The sequence below is a fragment of the Pteropus vampyrus genome, unplaced genomic scaffold (assembly GCF_000151845.1).
Source record: "Pteropus vampyrus isolate Shadow unplaced genomic scaffold, Pvam_2.0 Scaffold4, whole genome shotgun sequence".
Taxonomy (NCBI): Eukaryota; Metazoa; Chordata; class Mammalia; order Chiroptera; family Pteropodidae; genus Pteropus; species Pteropus vampyrus.
In genome coordinates, this window is record NW_011888785.1 from 13,132,241 (window position 1) to 13,153,500 (window position 21,260).

The window sequence follows — 21,260 nt, forward strand, 5'->3', positions numbered from 1 at the left end:
AAATTAATTTTGCATTGTACAGGTGGTGCTAAGAGTATGTCAGATGGGGTAAATATCCCCAAGTGGTTTGCAAATGACTAGGACGATTAGATTTGTGCTTTTACAATGTATAACATACAGCTGGAAAGATGGAAAGTAATGGGCTGGTAAGACAGGTGTCTGTCGAGCAAGCACATCTATATCCTGACTAACACGAAGTCCAGGGACATCTTGCCTTACTACGTTTGCATCATGGAATAGAAACTTTCCTAACATGTGGGTAACTTGTATCACTGTCACAGCAAGAAGCTGGGGACAGTTTTTCAAAAGGCATGGTCTCCTTTACATTGCCCTCATGCTACAGTCGGCTAGGAAACATTTGAATTTTTACGGTTTTCCTACAGTAACAGATTTTCCTCCAACTGTCAGGATTTGCTTCATACAGAGTAAAGCAAGCAGCTTTTATTTTCCTCTGTCGAAAGGAAATAAGTAGAAATAATATGCTGCTTTTCAGCCAGCTAAACCTGACCTGACTCTTTTTATTTGTAGGAAAATGCAGGATTCACAGAGAGGACATTTTCATTGAGGTAAATAAGCCGTCTCAACTGATGAACACTATTATTCTAATAAAGAAAACAAAGGCCAGAGGATGGGGGGCATTAAGTAGAAAGGCCAACAGAAAATTAGCAGACACAATCCAGCATGCGGACAAAGCAGGCTCTGCAACATTGAAAAAAAACAGAGGAGAATCCTTTAAGAGAAAATTGCATGCACTTTTTTGGCCTCAATTAGCCTTTTCCACAAAGAGCACTTTTCCACAAAGAGCCCATTAAATAGCAAATGAAATTACATTGGTTTTCAGTTGCCATGGCATTGGTTTTTCCTCTAATGGACTTCTCTGGTCCCAAGTTTAATGTTAGCCTGACTTATTTTTCTTGTCTGTAGGCTATGTCGATTCCCTCTGTTTAGCCACGTAGTGATGTATGTGACTTCTCCTAAAAGTGTCTACCACATAATCCAAAGGAGAGAAAACTCATCCCTCAGCTATCTCCACAGAGACCAAGAGGGTAAAACTGACCAACAGCAGGATTTCATTAACCATAAACAGTTTCTATTTATTAGATGGCAGTAGTTCTCATCCATGTACTTAGGGCTCCTGGAGCCATTCCCAGATCAATCAGAGACCATTTACTGAGTACTTCCGATGTGCCAAGCATTGTCCAAAAGGTAGAAGACATGAAAATTCAAAAGAAAGGATGCAAGATGCTTGTAATCTTCTAGAGTTTCCAAATTAGGAGACCCACCTTCAAGCACTTACCTTCTCCTTTTCTCTATTTATCTATCCACAAAATGGGTAAAAGTTACCACCAATTATCTGGTTCACAATTTTGTTTTGTTTTTGAAATATTTGCCAGGTACCACTCATAAAACTATTTCTTATCCTAGGAGTTAGGATCTAAACTAAAAAATTTCCTTTCTCCAATTGATTTATGACAGCTGAGATTAGCTATGTCAAGTTCGACTCTGATAATTTGGATCTTATTTTCCAATATGTATCATAATATATATTTTTTAGAAATATAAGTTTATGCAATTCATACTTTCTCCTATAAACTTTAAAAAAAATCTTTCCATGTAAGTGAACATTCTTAAACAACATCATTTTCAATGTCTGTATGATGTGGAGGTAACACAGCTTAAAATTCTTCTATTAGATATGCAAATATTTTTCAGTTTTTCAGTAATATAAATGACTCTCTGAGGGCAAAAAGAAATCAGACAGTTTTTTTGAGACTCTATAGTAAAAAATAATAAATGCCAATATATAAATTTTTAAATCGAGATATGTTTTAAACGTATTCCTTAACTAAACCTTCTAAGACAAAAATATAAAATAAAACACACTATAACTAGATTATTTTGAAGACTCTTACAGAATTAGGAAAAAGTCTCTTCATTTCAAGTGTATTATAGATCATGTGAACCATGCACAATTCTGTAACATGAAAATGTCTTCTTTCTCATCAGTTACTTCTTTGAATATATAACCTCAAAAAAAAGTTTGGAGATAATATCCAAAGTCTGAATTTGAGGCCTTATGTAAACCACAGCTCGGAGCCTAAAGGTCCAGAATTAGTCTATCCTGGAGGTGTACTTCCTGAGTTAAAGGAAGTTTTAAGCTTTTGATATAACTGTCCCAGGCGTGCCCATTAATGTTCCATTGAGAGTGTGAAAGCATTTCCCTACATGTTTGTCAACATATGTGCTATCATCTTTTGTATCTTTATTAATGTAATAAACTATAACATAGCATCCATTATTTTAATTGACGATTTACAGATTACCAATGCAGGTGATCATTGTTATCGCCACCTTATACCATACTAATCTGGCTTCAACACCTACCATTTCACCAAAACTATTTTTGTCAGTGTCACTTAATCTAATGAACATCTAATTAAATCTCTCAGTAGCTATCAGTATAGCTGACCACTCTCTCCTTCTTGAACCACCTCTTTCTTAGTCCCTGTGATGTCAAAGATGCTCTTGGGTTTTCTCCAATTTCAATTTTCAATCTATTTTACTCTCATTTCTTGGCTCTTCTACATTCTGTTAATGTCTAAATGCAAGAATTTATCAGGGCTTGGCCCTAGGTTCTCTTTTCTCTCTCTGCGCTATTTATACAGGTGATTACATTGATTTCCTTAACTTCAAATACAATCTACAAGTCGACAATTCCTAAACTTACAGCTTTAGTTCAGAGCTCTTTTCTGAAATCCATATTTTTATGTCAAGCACTCACTCCTAGATTAGAACTGATCCATGTACTCAGGGCTCCTGGAACCATTCCCAGATCAGTAAGAGACCATTTATTGAGTACTTCCAATGTGCCAAGCATTGTCTTAATATAAAGACTTAATATAAAGCTACAGCAATTAAGGCAGTGGAGCCTTAGCAATTATATAGATGGATGGATGGATGGATGGATGGATGGATAGATAGATAGATAGATAGATAGATAGATAGATAGATAGAGTGATCCCATACATATTTGGCCAGTTGATGTTTGACAAAGATGAAGGGTAATTCTATGGTGAAAGAATAATCTTTTCAATAAATTATGTCAAAATAATTGGACATCTAAATGCAAAAAAGATGAACCTCAACCCTTACCTCATGCTATGTACAAACTATAACTCAAAATAAATGAATCAAAGACATAAAAGTAAAACTTGAAATTATAAACTTTAAAAAGAAAAGATCAGAGAAAGTCTTTGTTACTTGGATTAGTCAAAGATTTCTTAGCTAGAACACAAAAAGCTCAACCTATAAGAGATAAAAATTGATTAATTGAATTTATCAAAATTAAATACTTCTGATCTTTTAAAGACACTTTTAAGAAAATGAAAAGCCAAAGAATGAATGAAAATATTTGCAAACCATATATTTGATAATGGGTTAGCATCCAAAAGATATAAAGAACTCTCACAAATCAATGAGAAAAAAAGAACAATATTTTTCTTTTTAAAAAAGGAACAAAAGATATGAAGAGACATTTCACCAAAGTGAATATACATCTGGCAAATAAATAACACAAAAACACTCAATAATCTTGGTTTTTGGAGGATTCAAATTAAAATCATAATGAGATACTATTATATACCTACTAGAATGGCTGGAATATTTTTTTTTTAATATGACATTAACAAGTTCTGGTAAGGGTAGAGAGCAACTGGAACTCTTATATATTGCTGGTGGAAATGAAAATAAAATGGTACAACCACTTTGGAAAACGGTTTGGTAGTTTCTTATAAATTAATCATATGACATATCATCCCACTTCTAGATATTTACCAAGAGAAATGAAAACATGCTCACACAAGAAACTGCAAATGTTTGTATCAGCTTTTTTTCAAAATTGTCCAAAACTAGAAGTAATCCAAATACTCTTCTACTGGGGAGTGGATAAACTATGTTACATCTATACAAGGAATTCTACTCAGCAATAGGAGGTCTAATTTACTGGTCAATAGCAACCACTTGGATGAATCTCAAATGCATTATGCTAAATGGGAGAAACAAGACTCAAAAGGCTATATAGTGTATAATTTAATTTATATGACATTCTGAAAAAGACAAAACTATAGGGACAGAAAACAGATCAGTGGTTGCTGGGGGGTGGGGATGAGGGTGAGGGGATTAACTATGAAAGGCATCAAGGAATCTTTTGAGATGATTGTGGTGGTGATGGTTTCACAACTTCATGTTTCTAAAACACAGTGAATTTTAATGTGTGTAAACTATATTTCGTACGATGACTTTAAAAAAACTGATATAAAGATCTTTCCCACATACATGTTTCTTCCTTAAGTTTCCCCATCATAAAAAAAAAAGAATGGCCGCACTATCCACTCATTTTCTAAAGCCGGAAACCTACAATTCTTGAAACTTCCTTTTTCTTTACCCCAACCTTCTCCAAATCACATATTACATATTACAAACTCATCTTCTATCCAAGTTCACCCCTCAGTGCTAATCATCATCCCTAATCAACTATGCTACTGCAATAACTTCTCAGATGGTCTCCCAGCTTCCATTCTTGGCCTCCTCCAACCCAATTTCCATATAACTTCAGAATGATAATTTTAAATGAAAATTAAATCAAGTCATTTTCGTGCTTAAAACTTTTCAGTGGCCTTATTTTTAAACCCCATCCTTGGCCTCCAGCAGGCCATGTATGGTCTAACACTTCCAGTGTCATCTTGTGACCCTCCCTTCTACCCTCCTGTCCTTCCCACCCCACCCCACAACCATGATTCTTGTCTCACCGGCCTTTTTTCATTTCTTGAATATTCCAAATTGGTTTCTCTCCTAGCAACTTTGTGCTTGCTCTTCCCTAGACTTAGACTCTCCTTTTTCCAAATGGCCAGTAACTTCTCATTATAAAGGTTCGGCTTACATATCATATCTTCAGAGAAGTCTTATACATTTTATAACAAATCACTAGTAACATTCTCTTTCATAGTGTTTTGTTTTGCTCTTTTCCCACTTTGCAATTTTATATTTATGAATTTATTTTGTTAATATTTATCTCACTTCCTTGAAGGCAGAAACTATTTTCTCTTTTTCACTTACTTAACATATTACCTGACATGTTGTAAGAGTGAAATAAATATTTGTTAAATGTGTAAATTAACAGGCCTCCTCAATTAAAAAATAATAATATGATTCCAATGAGCTCATCACTGAATGACCTAGGCCATTATAACATTATCTATCTATCTATCTATCTATCTATCTATCTATCTATCTATCTATCTATCTATCTATCATCTATCATCTATCTATCTATCATCTATCTATTATCTATCTATCTATCTATCTATCTATCTATCTATCTATCTATCTATCTATCTATCATCTGTATGTGTATTTTGGGGGCCCCCTGGATTAGGCTTAATGCATGGGGATACCTACTACCTTGAAATAAGTAAGTATTCAAAACCATGAGTGTGCAAGTGGATGACAGTGTCCGTTACCCAGACAAGCTTACCTCTCCAAACCAATTGCTTGGCACAGAGAATGGAGCTTGGAGTTGTACAAAAGTGTAAAGCTGTGTGTCCACTTAAGGAGTAGCAATTGAGCTTTGCTCCATGGTCACAAAGGATCTTAACACAGTCCAAGTTGGCCATTTCACAAGCCACATGAAGAGGGGTTTTTCCGTTGGGTCTACAGTTGATGGTAGCATTGTGGTCCAGCAGCACCAGGAGACACTCCACGTGACCAAACAAGACAGAGAGATGCAGGCCTGTTGCCCATGAAGACTTTAATTTATAACTAGGCAACCAATAACCTGAAAAAAGAAAGAGAAAGAACTTTTAACTTCTTGGCCTAAGATTTCTGCGTTTTGTGACAATTTTTACAAAGTATTTTACTTTGGTCGCATGTATAAAATTGGAGGAGGGAATGATTTAGAGGTTGTAAACTAGTAGCTGATGGAGTACAAATGTTTAGTTAAGTATTGTATTTGGTCGTACATATATGGGACAGGTGCTCTTGAGGTCTTACTGTCTCTACTAGTCTCTATTATATTGTTCTTTTATTTACTTTATCTTCCTGGCTCTCCCAAGCATTTGAGTTTGAGACTTTCATTTATGCGATTGCATATTATTTTATATGGCAAGTTACATGAGGCTCATATTAAAGGATATTTTTAAACTTCTGATCAGTGCCTGGAATGATGCCAAAGGTGTTAAACAAGCTTATAACATTTATCCCATCACAGTTCTTATTTCTCTGTAGTTGTTGCAATTGTCGTCATTCTAAGGTGTGAATATACTCGATGTCTTTAAAAAATTTGTCAAGCCAAGATTTTATTTGCCTGTTTGTTAGTTTATAAAATACTTTTTTTCAAAGAAGAATTTAAGGCAACTCACAAATTTTACATTAGACTTTTTAATGATCTAGAAAATAAGGGCAAGGAAGAAAATAAGGTAGGAAAATAAAAGGAAGTCAAGGGTAAGATAGGTACACAAAATACATACTCTGGCTAATACACTAGAACTGTGTTGCAAATTTGCCTTTGAACTTCCTAGCAGGAAATAAACAGGAAACATGATATATTACACAATTAACTATGCCCACAAGCTATACACAAATTAGTTGGTCAGGAGAAGCATAGTTGTTCCTAGAACTGAGATCTTAAATAAAGTTTTCCCATTAGTTACTGAAAATATTTTTCTCTCTCTTTCTCTCTCTCTCTCATCTCTCCTATTTCCTTCTGAACTCTGACTTCCAAACACTGAACTAGTCCTGTTTATCCAAGTCTTCAATGATTGCCATATTTGACAAGCTGTAACAAAAATAACTTTATAAACCTTCTTTCAATGTCAATACCTAGAGCCTGGCACTCAGCTCACTATGAGTAGGGAATAGAAAATAGGTACAGAAAGATGAAATATTGATGATGAAATAAAGATGCAGAGATAGCTCAACAGCTTAGAATAGACTCTAGGGGTAAACAACAAAATAAATTTTAAAATGTATAAATCAGAGGTTTGCTTTGAGGTTATAAAAACTCCGCTATATAAGTACAAGGTAAGCAGGATATGGTTTAATGGTAATTTATTTGCGAAAAGACCTGAGGATTTGAGTTGGCAGTAATCTCAAAGGGAGCCAAGAGTGAGACGGAGCTGCCAAAAAGTTAATACACTCTTAAGCTACATTAATAAAAGTGCAGTGCCCAGAATAAGAGCAGTAAAAGTTGTATTCTTCACTGATTAGATGAGGTCAGAATAAATCTAGAATGTTGCAAATATTTCTAGGCACCAATGGTGGTTATCAGGAAGGAACTCAGAGGATGATGACCACATTAAAAGTGATTCTGGTGATCAGGTATTAACATTATCTCATTTAAGTGAAAAACAGTATACATGTGCCACTCCTGGGTGTCTATCTGACAAGTATAATCACTCATGTGTGAAATGCCCTGTGAGGGACATTGTATTGCACAACTCCCAAGAACACCATTTGCATTGAACTCTGTGAAGTATATGAAAGTCCCAGGAGTTATGAATCCTAGCAACCTGGCCTGTGGAAAGAACATGCACTACACTACAGCATTATTCTTAATGGTTAACAGAAACAACCTCGATCTCTATCAATAAGAGTCTGTATAAATAAATATGGTACATCCATACAATCAAATACTGTAGAGCCATTATAAAGAAGGGGGCAGCTCTATGTACACTGATATGGAAAAAATCTCAACACATATTATTGAAAGAGAGAAGCAGGGAGCTGAACAGTATGCATAATATGCTATCATATGTGAATATATTTATAAACACCCAGAACAAGAAACTGATTATAGTGGTCGCCTCCAAAAACTGGAGGCTGGGAGACGAGGAAATAGATTTACTTGTCCTTGAATGCCTCCTTTGAGCTTTAAAATTTAGTACCTTGCACATGTATTATTATTTATAAAAATAAGTAAAGTCGAATTATTGTCCCTCTGTCCACAGGGGAAAAATAATTTAAAGAAGCCATTTATAGGGTCATGCACAATGCTCATTAATCCTGAGGGAATGAATGAACCCAACCTAAAGTTTATTTTTCTGCAGCCTACCCTCTAACCTAGACAGACAGACAGACAGACAGACAGACACACACACACACACACACACACACACACACACACACACACACACACGTGCACACTTCAATTTCTTCATCCCATTAGAATTAGAGGGTTATTTTGCTTTCTCTTCCTCCCAACCTTTCCACTCTCCAAAAATCTGTTGTTTGTTTCAAAAGAAATCCAAAGTTAATCCATACTAAGGTCTAATGACCCGCAGATGGTTTAAAGTGTGGCCCTTGTAAAATCATCTGAACTTATGTAGAAATCTATATTCAGCAAATAGAATTAAATTCTAAGATACTAATTCTAGATTGTAGACACAGAAAAGGGAAGGCATTTGGTGATATGGACTTTTCCTGGCAGAGACAAATAGTATCACAGATAGCCTGGGCTGGGGAGTATCAACCCCACGCCTGTAACGTGTGTGTGCGCGCACACGTAAGTAGAAATGCATACACAATATATGTGTATATATCCATTTATACATCTCTATTTAGCTATGTACATTGAATCTGTGTTCCAAGCAGAGTTGTTAAGCTATATGCAACCTACTTTTGATAATGAATGAATCACATTTAACGCCAATATTTAAACAGTCATTTTAATACTCAGACTTTCTCAACAAGCAATTTGCAAAGACAGTCTCTTCTAACTGTCTTGCTAAAAAGCTGGTTCCAGATCTGAAAATCAAGTGTGTTTTGCCTGCCGATTAGCAGCAAAGATTAGGCAGCTCTGTGCAGTCACTGATTAGAAACTCATGCGTGCTTCTGCAATGGGAAGAAAAATGATCTCAGAAAGGAAGCAGCAGAGAGCTGATTAAGAAAACACCATTTTGATGTAAAATCAAAGACACACAGAATGTTAACGCTGGAGGGAAGATTATCCAGTCCAAGTCTTTCATTTTCCAGATGAGAAAACTGCCACTTTTTCAGCCTGCTAGAGCCATAAGTCTCCTGCCTCAGCCCAAGCTAATGGACTCAGGATATCTGCAATGCAGGGTTTCCATCTGTCTTTGTCTTTGTAAAAGCAGAATAGGTTTAGCACCAATCCTGCTTCACAAATCATGAGAAAGAAAAGAAGATTCCCAATTCACCTATAATATGTTACATTTCTGATATAAACATGCATTTGCTCATTGATTTTTAAAATTCCTCCTAAATTCCAAATAGCACCTAGAGAATCTTTCCTGCTCATTTATTACATGAATCAGTAGTCATCCTTGGCCTCTGAGTCAATTTCATTTTCATCTCCTGTAATCATTATAATTAACTGGTAAATCAGGCTGAGAGAATGCTATGCCCTGGAATTCAGCCAATCCCCTGAATGGAGTTGTGCCTACATCTCACTTCACCTAGAGGGGAATGTGTGTAGGTGGGTAGAAGCAAGACACTTTGTCTGGTGCTCCCAGAGACTTGAATGAAGAAACAGGAAGAGGACAGGTTGGCGGATATGGATCAGGGTCTGCTGAAGTATATCCTGAAGCTGGGTCGCAGAACTTTGGTGATGGTATGGGGGAAACGGTTCTGGATAATTCAACCCTGACCATAGCAGGAAAGCCTGTTGTAGAGAGAGGAGCAGCCCATAGCCCAGAGGCCCCCCGCACACAACCACCATCTTAAAATAAGGCTGCGGCCACAGGTCACTGTGTACTAAGTGTAGATATGAGCAAGGGTGTCCTTTCACCGTGCTTGAGGTAGAGCCTGTCTTTAAACACCGCACTCATGCAGCTCCTATTAACATACTTGTGTTTATGCTAATATGTCAAGAGATCTGAATCTGTCTTCTAAAATAAAACCACCAACAGTCACGGCATGACAGAAATACGATTAACTTAGCAGGCAGATTCATTTTTTACACTCTCCCTTCTTTCAACAGTAGAATTGTCCCAGAGCTTCAGAACCTAGATGTGATGTATTTTTCACATTGGTCTCTCAAAGGGGCCCCTCTGCTCACTTCTGCAGAGGCCGGCTGCCCTTTCACTCTGTGCTCAGACTGCACAAAGGACGGGATGAAGCAGAACCTGGGAACAAAGCCCTTGGGGCTGGAGAGCGAAGAAGCCACTGCCTCCTCCTAATGTAAACCACTCACACTCTCTCCAGGTCTCCTTCCTTATGCAGTGACGGCTCCTTGCAGAAGACCTCTGCTTGAACAAAGAGCTTCACTGAAGAGAAGAGAAGAGAAAAGAGAAGAGAAGAGAAGAGAAGACAGATTCTTTCTCCTATGCAGAAATCCCACAGAAAACTCTCAAATCCAGGCTACACCAATGTGAATTTATCCCATCTACAGTTACTTTTTATCTTCCTGCGACCATGACACATAATTTGTGTATATAATTTCCCCTTCATAACTTTGGAGATTAGCAGCATCACAGGATTTAGAGAGGATGTTGACAAAGCTGTCATTTTACAAATGAGGATAAATATCTTGCAGAGATTAAGTAGCATAAAGTGCCCATGGTTGCATAACTAGTTCACACATGTCAACTCAAACTCTGGTCTCCCCCAAATCTTTAAGTAGCCGTTGATGATCTGAAAGCTATACGCAGTTCACTTTCAAACCAATATCACTTGTAGGCAAAAGTTCTAAAGGGATTTTAGAAGATTTACCCTTATGAAAATATGCAGACTAATTCTGTGGGTGTGTTTAATTTAAATTGGAAACCAAAGAGAGATGCCTGAGTAGCTGAGTAGAAAGCCCCCTGGCTCAGGAAATCTGGTCAGGGGCAATGTGTTTGGGTCATCTTTTGGAAGAAAGAGTGATCCTGCTCCAGTGTTTGGGGGGATGTACACATCTCTGGTAAACCTTCAGTTAAGCCTGGGCTTTGCTACAGTTATCAGCTATAATGTTATCTGAGTCCAAAGAACCCACACCCGAGAAGCCTCTGTTTTTACAGCCAAAGGTTACACACATTGCTCATGGCTGGATTAGCAGACATTTGCTCTACCCGCATCCATGTATTTACTCAGTCCTGGAGGATTATAGACTGCAGCACAATTCTTGACTATTTGTTAATAGCTAATATTTTCAGGATAAATCTCAGAGTTTTCCCAGGAGAAGAAAAATAAGTAAGGTTGACATGTAAAATTAAAAAAAAAAAGTTTGAACATCAAGGAAGGGAAAAAAAACCCTAAAATGATGATAAATAAGCATGAGAGCAAATTTCTGGCAAAGAGGAAAATTAGGCGAAAAAGAGATTATTCATTAAGAGAGTGGAAATAAGAGCTTTCAAGATATTTCGATGGCAGGTGCTACCTAGTAAAGGAGATAAAGTACTTGCCAGAAAGTTTTCCAGTGAAATCCTTCATTGGTTATTTTAATTAAAAATATGACTACCAACCAAAGAACCTGTGGCTCTGGGCCATAAGCGAGATACTTAAAGTACATTACATTGATTTTAAAAAGACTTTGAATAACCTTGCTGAGGAGGGAATTTCATCCCAAAGAGGTCAGTATGATATTCTGCCCGTATCAATAACAAGAGAAGACTCACACATCTGAAGGAGAATCAAGGTATGTAGATGGAAAATCCTTTGGAAACAGTTTTATGGATATTCATGGTGTTAGTATGCTGAAAACCAATCTGAATAGTTTTGTGTTTTCTTGGAGACTCTGCTTTCTTCCTAAATACTACAGGCTTGGCTCTCCAAACTTTATATCATCGACATCCCTGGACTATTCAACTATTTGTTGCATTTGGCAGTTAAAAGATTTTTCCTGTATTTAACTTTTCCTCACGTCATTCCCATTTCAAAGTGTTCAACTGGTAGATGTAATTTTGCTTACTTGTTTTTGATTTTAAGGCCCATATCTCTGCCATTCTCTAAGAGATCTCTTGAATGCTAATTAGAATGTTTTTAACATTTGCTTTACAAAGTGTGAGAAGTTTTTTAAATTAATAAAATATGATTTTTATCTGAACATTTGATTATGAAGTTTAAAATAACTTTAAAAAATAAAGTGAGATTTCTCTAACTTTAAGAATCATTATTAGGTACCAGACTAGGCAGGACCCACAGTTAGAACCTGGAAGCTGGTTTCTAAATCTGCCTGTATCACACATGTAAGAGAAGCTGTTCAATGAGATAGGGAAGCAGAAGTGAATTTCCAGACTCCCTGTTCTACCTTCCTCACAAAATCTATATTTTATATTTGCTTAGGAGGTCAACTTTTGATTACTGGTGTACCAATTAGATTGTGGATTTGGGAGAGCAATATTAAGATCCCAAGTTGATTTCTTCATCAATAAAGTTCTGAGTTGCTTTTCTGAAAATTATAAACTGACTTTCATACTGGCTTAGACATATTATCTTTAGGGGAAAAAATGTGGTCACTCTTAGAAATCCTGTAAAAAGCTATGATATGTCCTAAAAAAAGTAAAAATGCTTTGGGATTAATTGTACCACTGTTGATTTTCTGCAGGACAATCAAACGTTGAATGTTGATTACACTATAAATTACACAAGAAAATTTAAGGAACCTTGGTATCTGCTATAGGTTTTATACATTGTCTCGTTTATTAAGCCAAAAATTACTGAAACTTGAATATTGCCACAATTTAAAAGTAAACAGATGATGTTCTAGTTCTTCATCTAGGTGCTGGTTACATAGGTTTGTTTATTTTGTGAAAATTAATCAAGCTGCATACTTAGGATTTGTACACTTTTCTGGGTTGAGCTTTTCAAAAGTGCTTTAAAAAATCCAAAACTAATGCATAACAATTCAACGTACAAGAAATCCGCTGTAATTTTAAAAAGCCTCACAAAGTTAAATCCAGCCACATACCCTTCAAGGCCACATAAAAAAGGGGTCTCATTCCTTAGAATTATTCAAAAAGAAACTAACTAACTCACACTAACTAACTAACTAACTAACTAACTAACTAACTAACTAACTAACTAACTAACTAACTATTATAGCCTGCTCAGCTGTTCCCTAGGAATTCCTTTGTGACTTAAGAAATTGATATAACTCCTTAGGTCTATTTTGCTTGGCTAGCAACCAAGATTCTATTTATTACTTCCATTCCTAATTAAAATACCAAAAGATTTGATAATTAGTCTGGAAGATGTAAAAAAGTTTGTGGAAACTTTGAAGAAAGATGAGGCTTTAATCCAGGTTTAAGATTGAAGAGAGATTCTTATACCCATTTTCACATTAAACAGAGAGTAAGTGTAATTACTCTCTATACACACGTGTGTACAATTTCCTCCATAAACCCTAAAGGTATGACCACAAATCCTATTATTTCTGTGCATACATCCACCTGGCATGCACAAGAATGGAACTGTTCCTTTCCTTTCCCAGAGGGTGTAATTTGCTGTCTCCTTAATTGAAAGCCACATCCACAGTCCTAATACTATGAACACACCCATTAGCATGAATGAAAATTTAGCTCCAGGAGGACCATAGGAGTCAACTCAAATTGACAGAAAGAATTTAACGCGCATTTTCTTCTCATTCAGGGGTGATGACACCATAGGAAGCAAGAGAAACAATACTCTTCTTCCCTAGAGCCTGCCCCTAAAACTTCCTTTCTCACAGCCTCAGGACCTTCGCATACTCAGGAGATGAGAAAAGGTAGTCTTAAAAATGCAGGGTCAAATAAATTACCCACTGACTTGGACCTAAGTTATTTTACATTGGGCACAAATATAAGTTTTTTTAAAAACTTTAAAACATACTTAGCATTGAGTGTTGCGCTGAAAAAACCCACACGATGAAAGAAACCTAATTATACGGTATATACACTCTTTTACCAGAGCCCCCATCAACTACTTTTTAAAAAACAGACCTTTTCTTTATCTTCCAATCAAAATAGCAATGTTAATTTATTATAAAACCCTCAAGTTTTATAAATGCAATAACTGGTCTCAATTATTTCATTCTTCCTCGAGAACTCAAAATCAGAATCTAGTAAATTAATGTAGAAATATATACCATTAGCATTAGTTTCTGAAAAATGATGGTGCCAGTGATTTATATATGAATGGAAAGTATTTTAAACATGAAAAAAGAATCACTATCTCCCTCTAAATGTCATACACAAGACCTTATCATCTCTTTTGTTTAAACAGAAGTGATGTTGAACATGGTGTTTGTTTGCAGTCCGCTCACCAGATGGCCTCGCTACTCAAGTTCCCCCGTTAACTAGCTGATTTGGGAAATCAGAATCTGCACTCTTCTAATTTATTTCTGATTCATTAAGCATGTATTCTAGAAAATCCCTTGATAAAGAGAAAATCACTTTTAATTTTCATTATCCTTAGTTTTTTTTTGAGGCAGATAATCTGTGTTAAGTATATCTACAATTTTGATCTATCATTCAAGGGGAAAATATTAACTTTTTGGTTTTTCTGTTTTCAGCTTTTCTGCCTGAACTGAAAACTCATTAAAATGATGAGGACCATTAAGGTGCATCAAGACACAGCCTTACCCATTCATTAACCCTCTAAATGGGGGCAAAAATCCCCTTGTTCATACAGATGGACATAAAGATGTTATATCTTTAAGTGGCTGTGTTAACAGAGAGTTATTAGCCTGTCCCCAAGCCGATCACACCATCTGGATTAGATCTGAGCAGTCTGATTAGCCATAATATAGAGATGTTTTCTTTACTCTATATCATTATAGGCAGAAGAACAGTTAGAAAGAGAAGGAAAGTGCATTACTAAATATGATTGTCCAGAATTTTCAAATTCTAGGCACAAGGATAGAGAAAGGAAAAAAAGAGAGAAAAGAAAACAAACAACAACAAAATATATATATATATATGTGTGTGTATATATATTATATATATATACACACACATATATATATATCAACTCATGATGAGGTCCGGCTTAAAAAGAAAGAAAAGATTAAATTAGAAATATTTTTAAAATACATAAAGAAACAATAAGAACTACTGGTTTCGAGTGGGTGACTGACGTCATGCATTAAAAAAATAATAAATTTTCTATCAATTTTACCAATTATACCTATAACTTTACCTTGTTTGTAAGATGCCAGAACCATATTCTCATCTTCAACTTCAAAAACTGTGTCCACATCTATTTGCCTTTGGATTAAAATAGCCTTCAATTTTCCGAAGTCATTTGACTTCAGAGCTTCAAGGAAATTTCTCTTAACTATCTTGGCAGCTGCAGATTTAGTGATAGGGGTAGCGGTGCCGTCCATGCTTCCTCTTCCTCTGGAAGCTTTGTTGTGATTTATCAGGAGAGTGGCACCAAGCAAACAGGCACATGCTGGAGAGCCCACAAACTGTCGGCTAATTTTATCCCAAAGTTATGCTGATCCGTTCTATTTATATAAGGATCATTTCAAACTTCAAAATATCCTTCTTGGCTGTCACTGCGTTTTCAAGTCTTTTAAACTAGTTCTATACTCACTGATTCGTTGAATAATATATCATGCCAATATGAAGGAAAACCCTCACAGTACATATCAGAGAATGAAATATCACTATTAATTCTTATATGATCAAAGTAATAATGTAACATTTAAAAGCTCTTAGTGCTTTTTTTTGTCCTCAGTAAAAACATCTGGTGCCCAACTGGAGATCCAGGGTCTTGCTCTGATTAACCAATAGCCAAAAATAAAAATTTGTTACAGTTGCTGATACATGTGCTTCTGAAAACCTATAGTAATTTCGTAATATGAGCCTGTAAAATCAAGCATAGTCACACACATTTGAAAACAAACAGAAGGTTTTCAAGTGACCTAGACTTGAAAAATTTCAATGTCATGAGAGAGAGTGAGTGAGATGATGGTGGCAGGGGACTGTTTTAGGTAAAAAGAGACTGAAGAGATGAAACAGCTAAATTCAGTGAAGAAATAAACTTTATTTAATCGTGTATTTTTTAGATCAGTTAGAAAAGACTATATTGGGACAATTGTAGAAATATGAATATGGACTAGATATTAATTGATCTATGGAATTATTGTTAATTTGTAAATGTGTGACAAATGTATCATGGTTATGTAAACAAATATCTTATTCATAAGTGATACATTTGAGGTAAATTGTCATGATGTCTTAAACTTCTTTTCAAATAGTTCAGAAGTATAAAAATAAATGTGTTTACATATACACACATAAATATATACATATAAAAATATGTTTATGTGTAAATAGAGACAGAGAGAAAAAGCAAACTTGGCAAAAAGTTAAGAGTTGGAAAATCTAATGATTACTAATAATCATTAATATTAGATTAACATTTATCTAATTGTATTAATATTAATCTAATGTTAATCATTAATATTAATCATTAATATTAGATTACTAATCTAAAGATTATTCTTTTTTTGGCTTTTCTATAAATTTGAAAAATTTCTAAATAAACCATTAAAAATTAGAAAAATGATGATAGTAATTTGAATGCAAAAAATTACATTTTATATATTGTTGGTGGGAGTAAAACTGGTGCATACTTTTGGCAGAATAATTTAGCAACATGAATTTTAAAAAAACAGACTTAAAATGATAATAGTATTTGAGTCTTAGAATTTACCTAAGGATATAAACATGGATGCAAACCATAACATCATTTTTTTAACTTATTTCACTGATGTGTAACATAAATACAAGAAAGTAGAAAGTGACAAGTATACGGCTTGTCGGATTTTTACAATGCGAATGTCTTTGTAACCAACCCCGAGGTTAAACCACAGAATACAATGCTGCCCCCTTATTTGTGGCAGATACATCCTAAGACTTTCAGTGGATGCCTGAAACTGCGGATAGTACTGAATCTTATATAAAGTATGTTTTTTCTATACATACATACCTATGATAAACTTTAATTTATAAATTAGGTACAGTAAGAGATTAACAATTACTAATACTAAAATAGAACAATTACAACAATATATTGTAACAAAACTCATGTGAATGTGTTCTCTCTCTCTCTCAAAATATCTGGTAACTGAGAAGGCTACTAAGTGATTCATGGGTAGGGATAGCATACCGTGCAGACACTCAGGACAAAGGGATGAATCTCGTGCTGGGTGGGATGGAGCAGGATGGCAAGAGATTTCATCACACTACTCAGAATGGTGTGCAATTTAAAACTTATGAATTGTTTATTTCTGGAATTTTCTATTTAATATTTTCAGACCGCGGCTGACCATGGGTAACTGCAACCCTGAAAAGCAAAACTGCAGATAAGGGGGAACTACTGTAGTTTAAGTACACTCGAAATCCCCTTTATGTCTCCCTCCAATCAAAATACAAACCTGACCCCCAGTGACAACCATTATTTTGACTTCTAACACTGTAGGTGAGTTTTGCTTTTGTTTTTAATGTTTAAAATATTTTGTTAATATTCTGAATTTTTAAATCTTGAGAAGATAAAATTTCAAGCTTAACATAGTATAAAATATTTGTCTACAAAAGAAAAGGATGGATAAATGAATAAAAGTGTATGTGTGAATAATTACATTGTTATATAGTAAATAATAGTAAATAAAAGGTAGGTCTATATTTATTTAAAATATCTGTGAGATAAGTAATTTATGAAAGAGTATATATAGTATAAATATCTTTTTAAATGTCTATATATAGTCTATAAATATATATATATTTGTATATACCTTTATAATTTGTATACACTTATCTGACTTGTATATGTTTATATAATATACAAATGTATAAATATATGTACTATATGTATAGATAGGAAGAAAAGTCTGCAAGCATCTATTCTCAAATATCATCAGCTTTTATCTCCTAGTGGTGAGATTACATCTGATTTCTTTTTTATCTCTTTCTTATCTTCTGAATTCATCTTCTGAATATAATGAGCAAATATTACATTTGTGATAAAAAAGTATTTCTGTATTAAACATATTAACTCAGAATAACTACAGATTTACAAATCTCATGAAGTAAGGAGCTAAATCATTCTCATGTTCTCAGTGCCCAGTATAAATGAGTAAGTAAATAATGAACGAATAAAGAAATATTCATTTTTATTTACGATGTCTTGGTGGCAAATGAGAAGACACCATTCCTCTGAAGTCCACATAAGTAATTCAAGTAGACATATAGCATTTATTGATATGTTTTATCCCTTTTTGACAAAACTAAGAGAAAAAAGGCATTCTCAGTAGAGGAAACAAAGAGATCCAGGATGATCTTTCATTATTGGAGGATAATTAGTGCTAGAAAGGCCACTAAAATTGACTCTACTCAAAATGAAGACGAAATTTCACAAAATGGGGAGGAGTGATTCTTTTTTAACTCTCTTGAAAAATAAAAGCAAAAATTACGGACTTTTTTTGTTTAATATTTAACAACATTTAGATTGATGGCAACTGTATATAATTCATAGAACAACAAAATAAGATGTTTGTTATTTTCTGAGGAAGATAATTTTTCTGATCCAATTTCACAATAATATGAAGTAATATCCTTTACCTTTTGAATGACTTTTGTCAAACTAATGTAGAAAGGATCATATATACAAAAGTGTTCAAGAGCTTCAACAGTTTTGCCAATGGCCTCTTCTTCATCCTTTGATATTTCAATGATGTTTAAACTCAACGGCTAGAGTTCCCACTGAAACACTAATGAAATCCTCATGTTTTCAAACTTTTCTTTTTCAATTATTAACATAAATAACCCTGCCAAATCCTCATTAGTAAATGGTTTTGTATGTGATTTAGGAAGTTCGCCAAAATTTTAATCAACATCATGAAGTCTTACCTCTTTTGCAAATTTAGATAATCAGAGTGAGATATGGACTCAACAGTGAAGGATATGTTCTCATATTTGAATTTGTCATTTTATGACCTTAGGGACTGAGATAATGAATAATCAATTAATAGTCCCCATCATTCTCCACAGTAATAAAGTTTTAAATCTAACCCTACCATTTGAAATGAAGCATTTTCTGCTTTCAAAAATATACAAATTAATTGAGGGAAAGGGAGGCAAATACTGATAAATATTAAGAAGAAAATACAAGATTTATTTAATTAAATTTTACCTGCTGGCTCGCAAAGCAGTCTATTCCATTAATGAAAATTAGACTCCAAAGTTTCTTTATTACATTGAGCCAAAATTTGCCTATTCATAATTTCTTCCCATTGGGTCTAATTATGAACATGCATAATAAATCATACATTTATTTCAGACTCATCCTTGATGAAGGTCTTTCTCACATTCAGAAGTGTCATATCTCTCAAATTATAATTTTGTTCCCCTCAAATAGTGTCAACTGTTCACTATTTGGAGTGTTTTTCAGAATTCTTTTGTCCTGCCTGCTCCCCTCTGGATCCTCTCTAGTTTATTGATGAACACCCCTCTTAAATTTTGGTGCCTCAAATGGAATATAATATTCCTAGAGGGAGCTGACAACTGTAAATTATGGTGGATGACACTAGGGACATTCTGCTTTTGTTGAAATTGTATTGGGATTCTTTGAAAGTCTGCCTCATGTTAAAATTGTTATTCCTTCGATAAATACCTATTGAGTTCCTACCATGAGCCAGACACTTATTCTGAGCACTGGAGATACAGTAGCAAACCAAACAGACAAAACAGACAAAACCCCTGACCATGTGGAACTTAGTATGCTGATGGATTTAAGTGGTAATGGAAGTCCTCAGATCCTTCCATCTCCTGTACAGTAGAATTTGTCACTAAGTTGCAATTCACTGAATTTTATACAAAAATAATATAGTTTGTTTATATCCAATTAATTGATCTGATCCTCCTTACGTGTTCTCTACCTTACTTATTGTCAAAGGAGAAGACAACTTAATTTTAATACAACCTAATATGTTTAGTCTGATCCAAATATTTGGATAAAATTCTCTATTTTTGAGAATTCTGACCTCACTTCTAAAACAGTTCCTGAAAATATGAGATATGTATAGAACTAATATTCAAAATTCTAATATTTAACAACTAATATCAACTAATATAGACTTTGGCCATAAATAACCAGTATGACCAAAGAAATGTTTACCAGAAATATCAGTCAAGAGTAAGAATGCAGCTTATATGATCTCATGAGGAGAGAGGGGGTCCTCAGATGGACTCATCGTCCTCTGGGCCCTCCCTGATCTCCATGTCAGAGTGGCTGAGCGGCTCCTCTACATCGGACCTATGTGGCTGTATTCAAATTTCTGGCTCCCACCAATGGAGCATGTGATCCCGGTCATTTGCCTCCAGTTTTGATATCTTCAAACACTGCAGCCTCTTGGCTATGTTAGTCCAATGTGTACTCAGAAACTGTGTTCTCCCTCACATTCATACAAAAGCCATGAAGAACCAGTAGCTTGCCATAGCTGCCTTCCCGTCATCTTTTTAGGGCAGAACAGACATGGACCTAAGCTGAGGCTAGAGTTCTCCAAGGAGTCCACATTCTCTTTGATACTGGACCTCTAATCTCGGTGTCCTCAGACCTTCTCAGGCATACTTGATTGCTTCTAAGTTCCTTCTCCCCTTCCCTGCTCCACCAAATTTCAACCCTCGAAGAAGTGTGTGAACAAGGATGAGAACATGGCATCTAGCCCCTCAGTCAACCTATATCTCCTTTCATAATTTCTCAAGACTTCCAGTCTTCCTGATGAGCAGGGCCCAGTTTGGGACTTTTTACTTCCTCTTTAACGTTTCCTTTTTCTCCCTGGGCCAGCAAGCTTGTTGAGCTCTCTGTAGGAAGAAAAGCTGCCATCTTTGTATTGTGGAAGAAACTCCATGATCCCAATCCTTCAGGCATGGTCCCTGATATAAAGGAGATACAGTGATTTAGAAAAGTCTTCATTTTCTTAATGCCTGATTTTCATAACTATTTTCTTTGTAAAACTCAACATTGACATATAAACCTGATAAACAGCCAATTTGCCCTGGGGTACTCCCATATTTTCTTTCCTTGTAGACTTAGCCCTGAAGGCCAAAGGGTACAAGGGACATGATTTAAGAATGAAATGGAAAAGCATTGCTTTAATATTTGGAAACATATTTATAATTTTAACCTAAAGAGAGGACTTTACTTTTTCTCACAGAAGCTATTTCAGTCTCATCTCAGAACTGTAAAAATAAATAAATCTAAACTTCATGGAATAATTTGAGAAAACAGCAAATTTCCATGAAGAAATATATAAAATTGAGAAACTTATTTGTATTATTGTG

At 35.0% G+C, this 21,260-nt stretch overlaps 1 protein-coding gene across 1 annotated transcript in view; it reads right to left on the bottom strand.

Annotated features, from left to right (window-relative positions):
- ASB4 (ankyrin repeat and SOCS box containing 4) overlaps positions 1-15,295 on the bottom strand; it is a 53,223-nt gene extending 37,928 nt beyond the window's left edge. Inside the window, exons 1-2 of the mRNA XM_011363394.1 lie at positions 15,109-15,295; positions 5,534-5,833 (exon numbers count right to left, since the gene is read on the bottom strand). Of these exons, the coding sequence (XP_011361696.1) occupies positions 5,534-5,833; positions 15,109-15,295 (487 nt within the window). The remainder of the gene's footprint in view (positions 1-5,533; positions 5,834-15,108) is intronic.
- Positions 15,296-21,260: the final 5,965 nt, after the last annotated feature.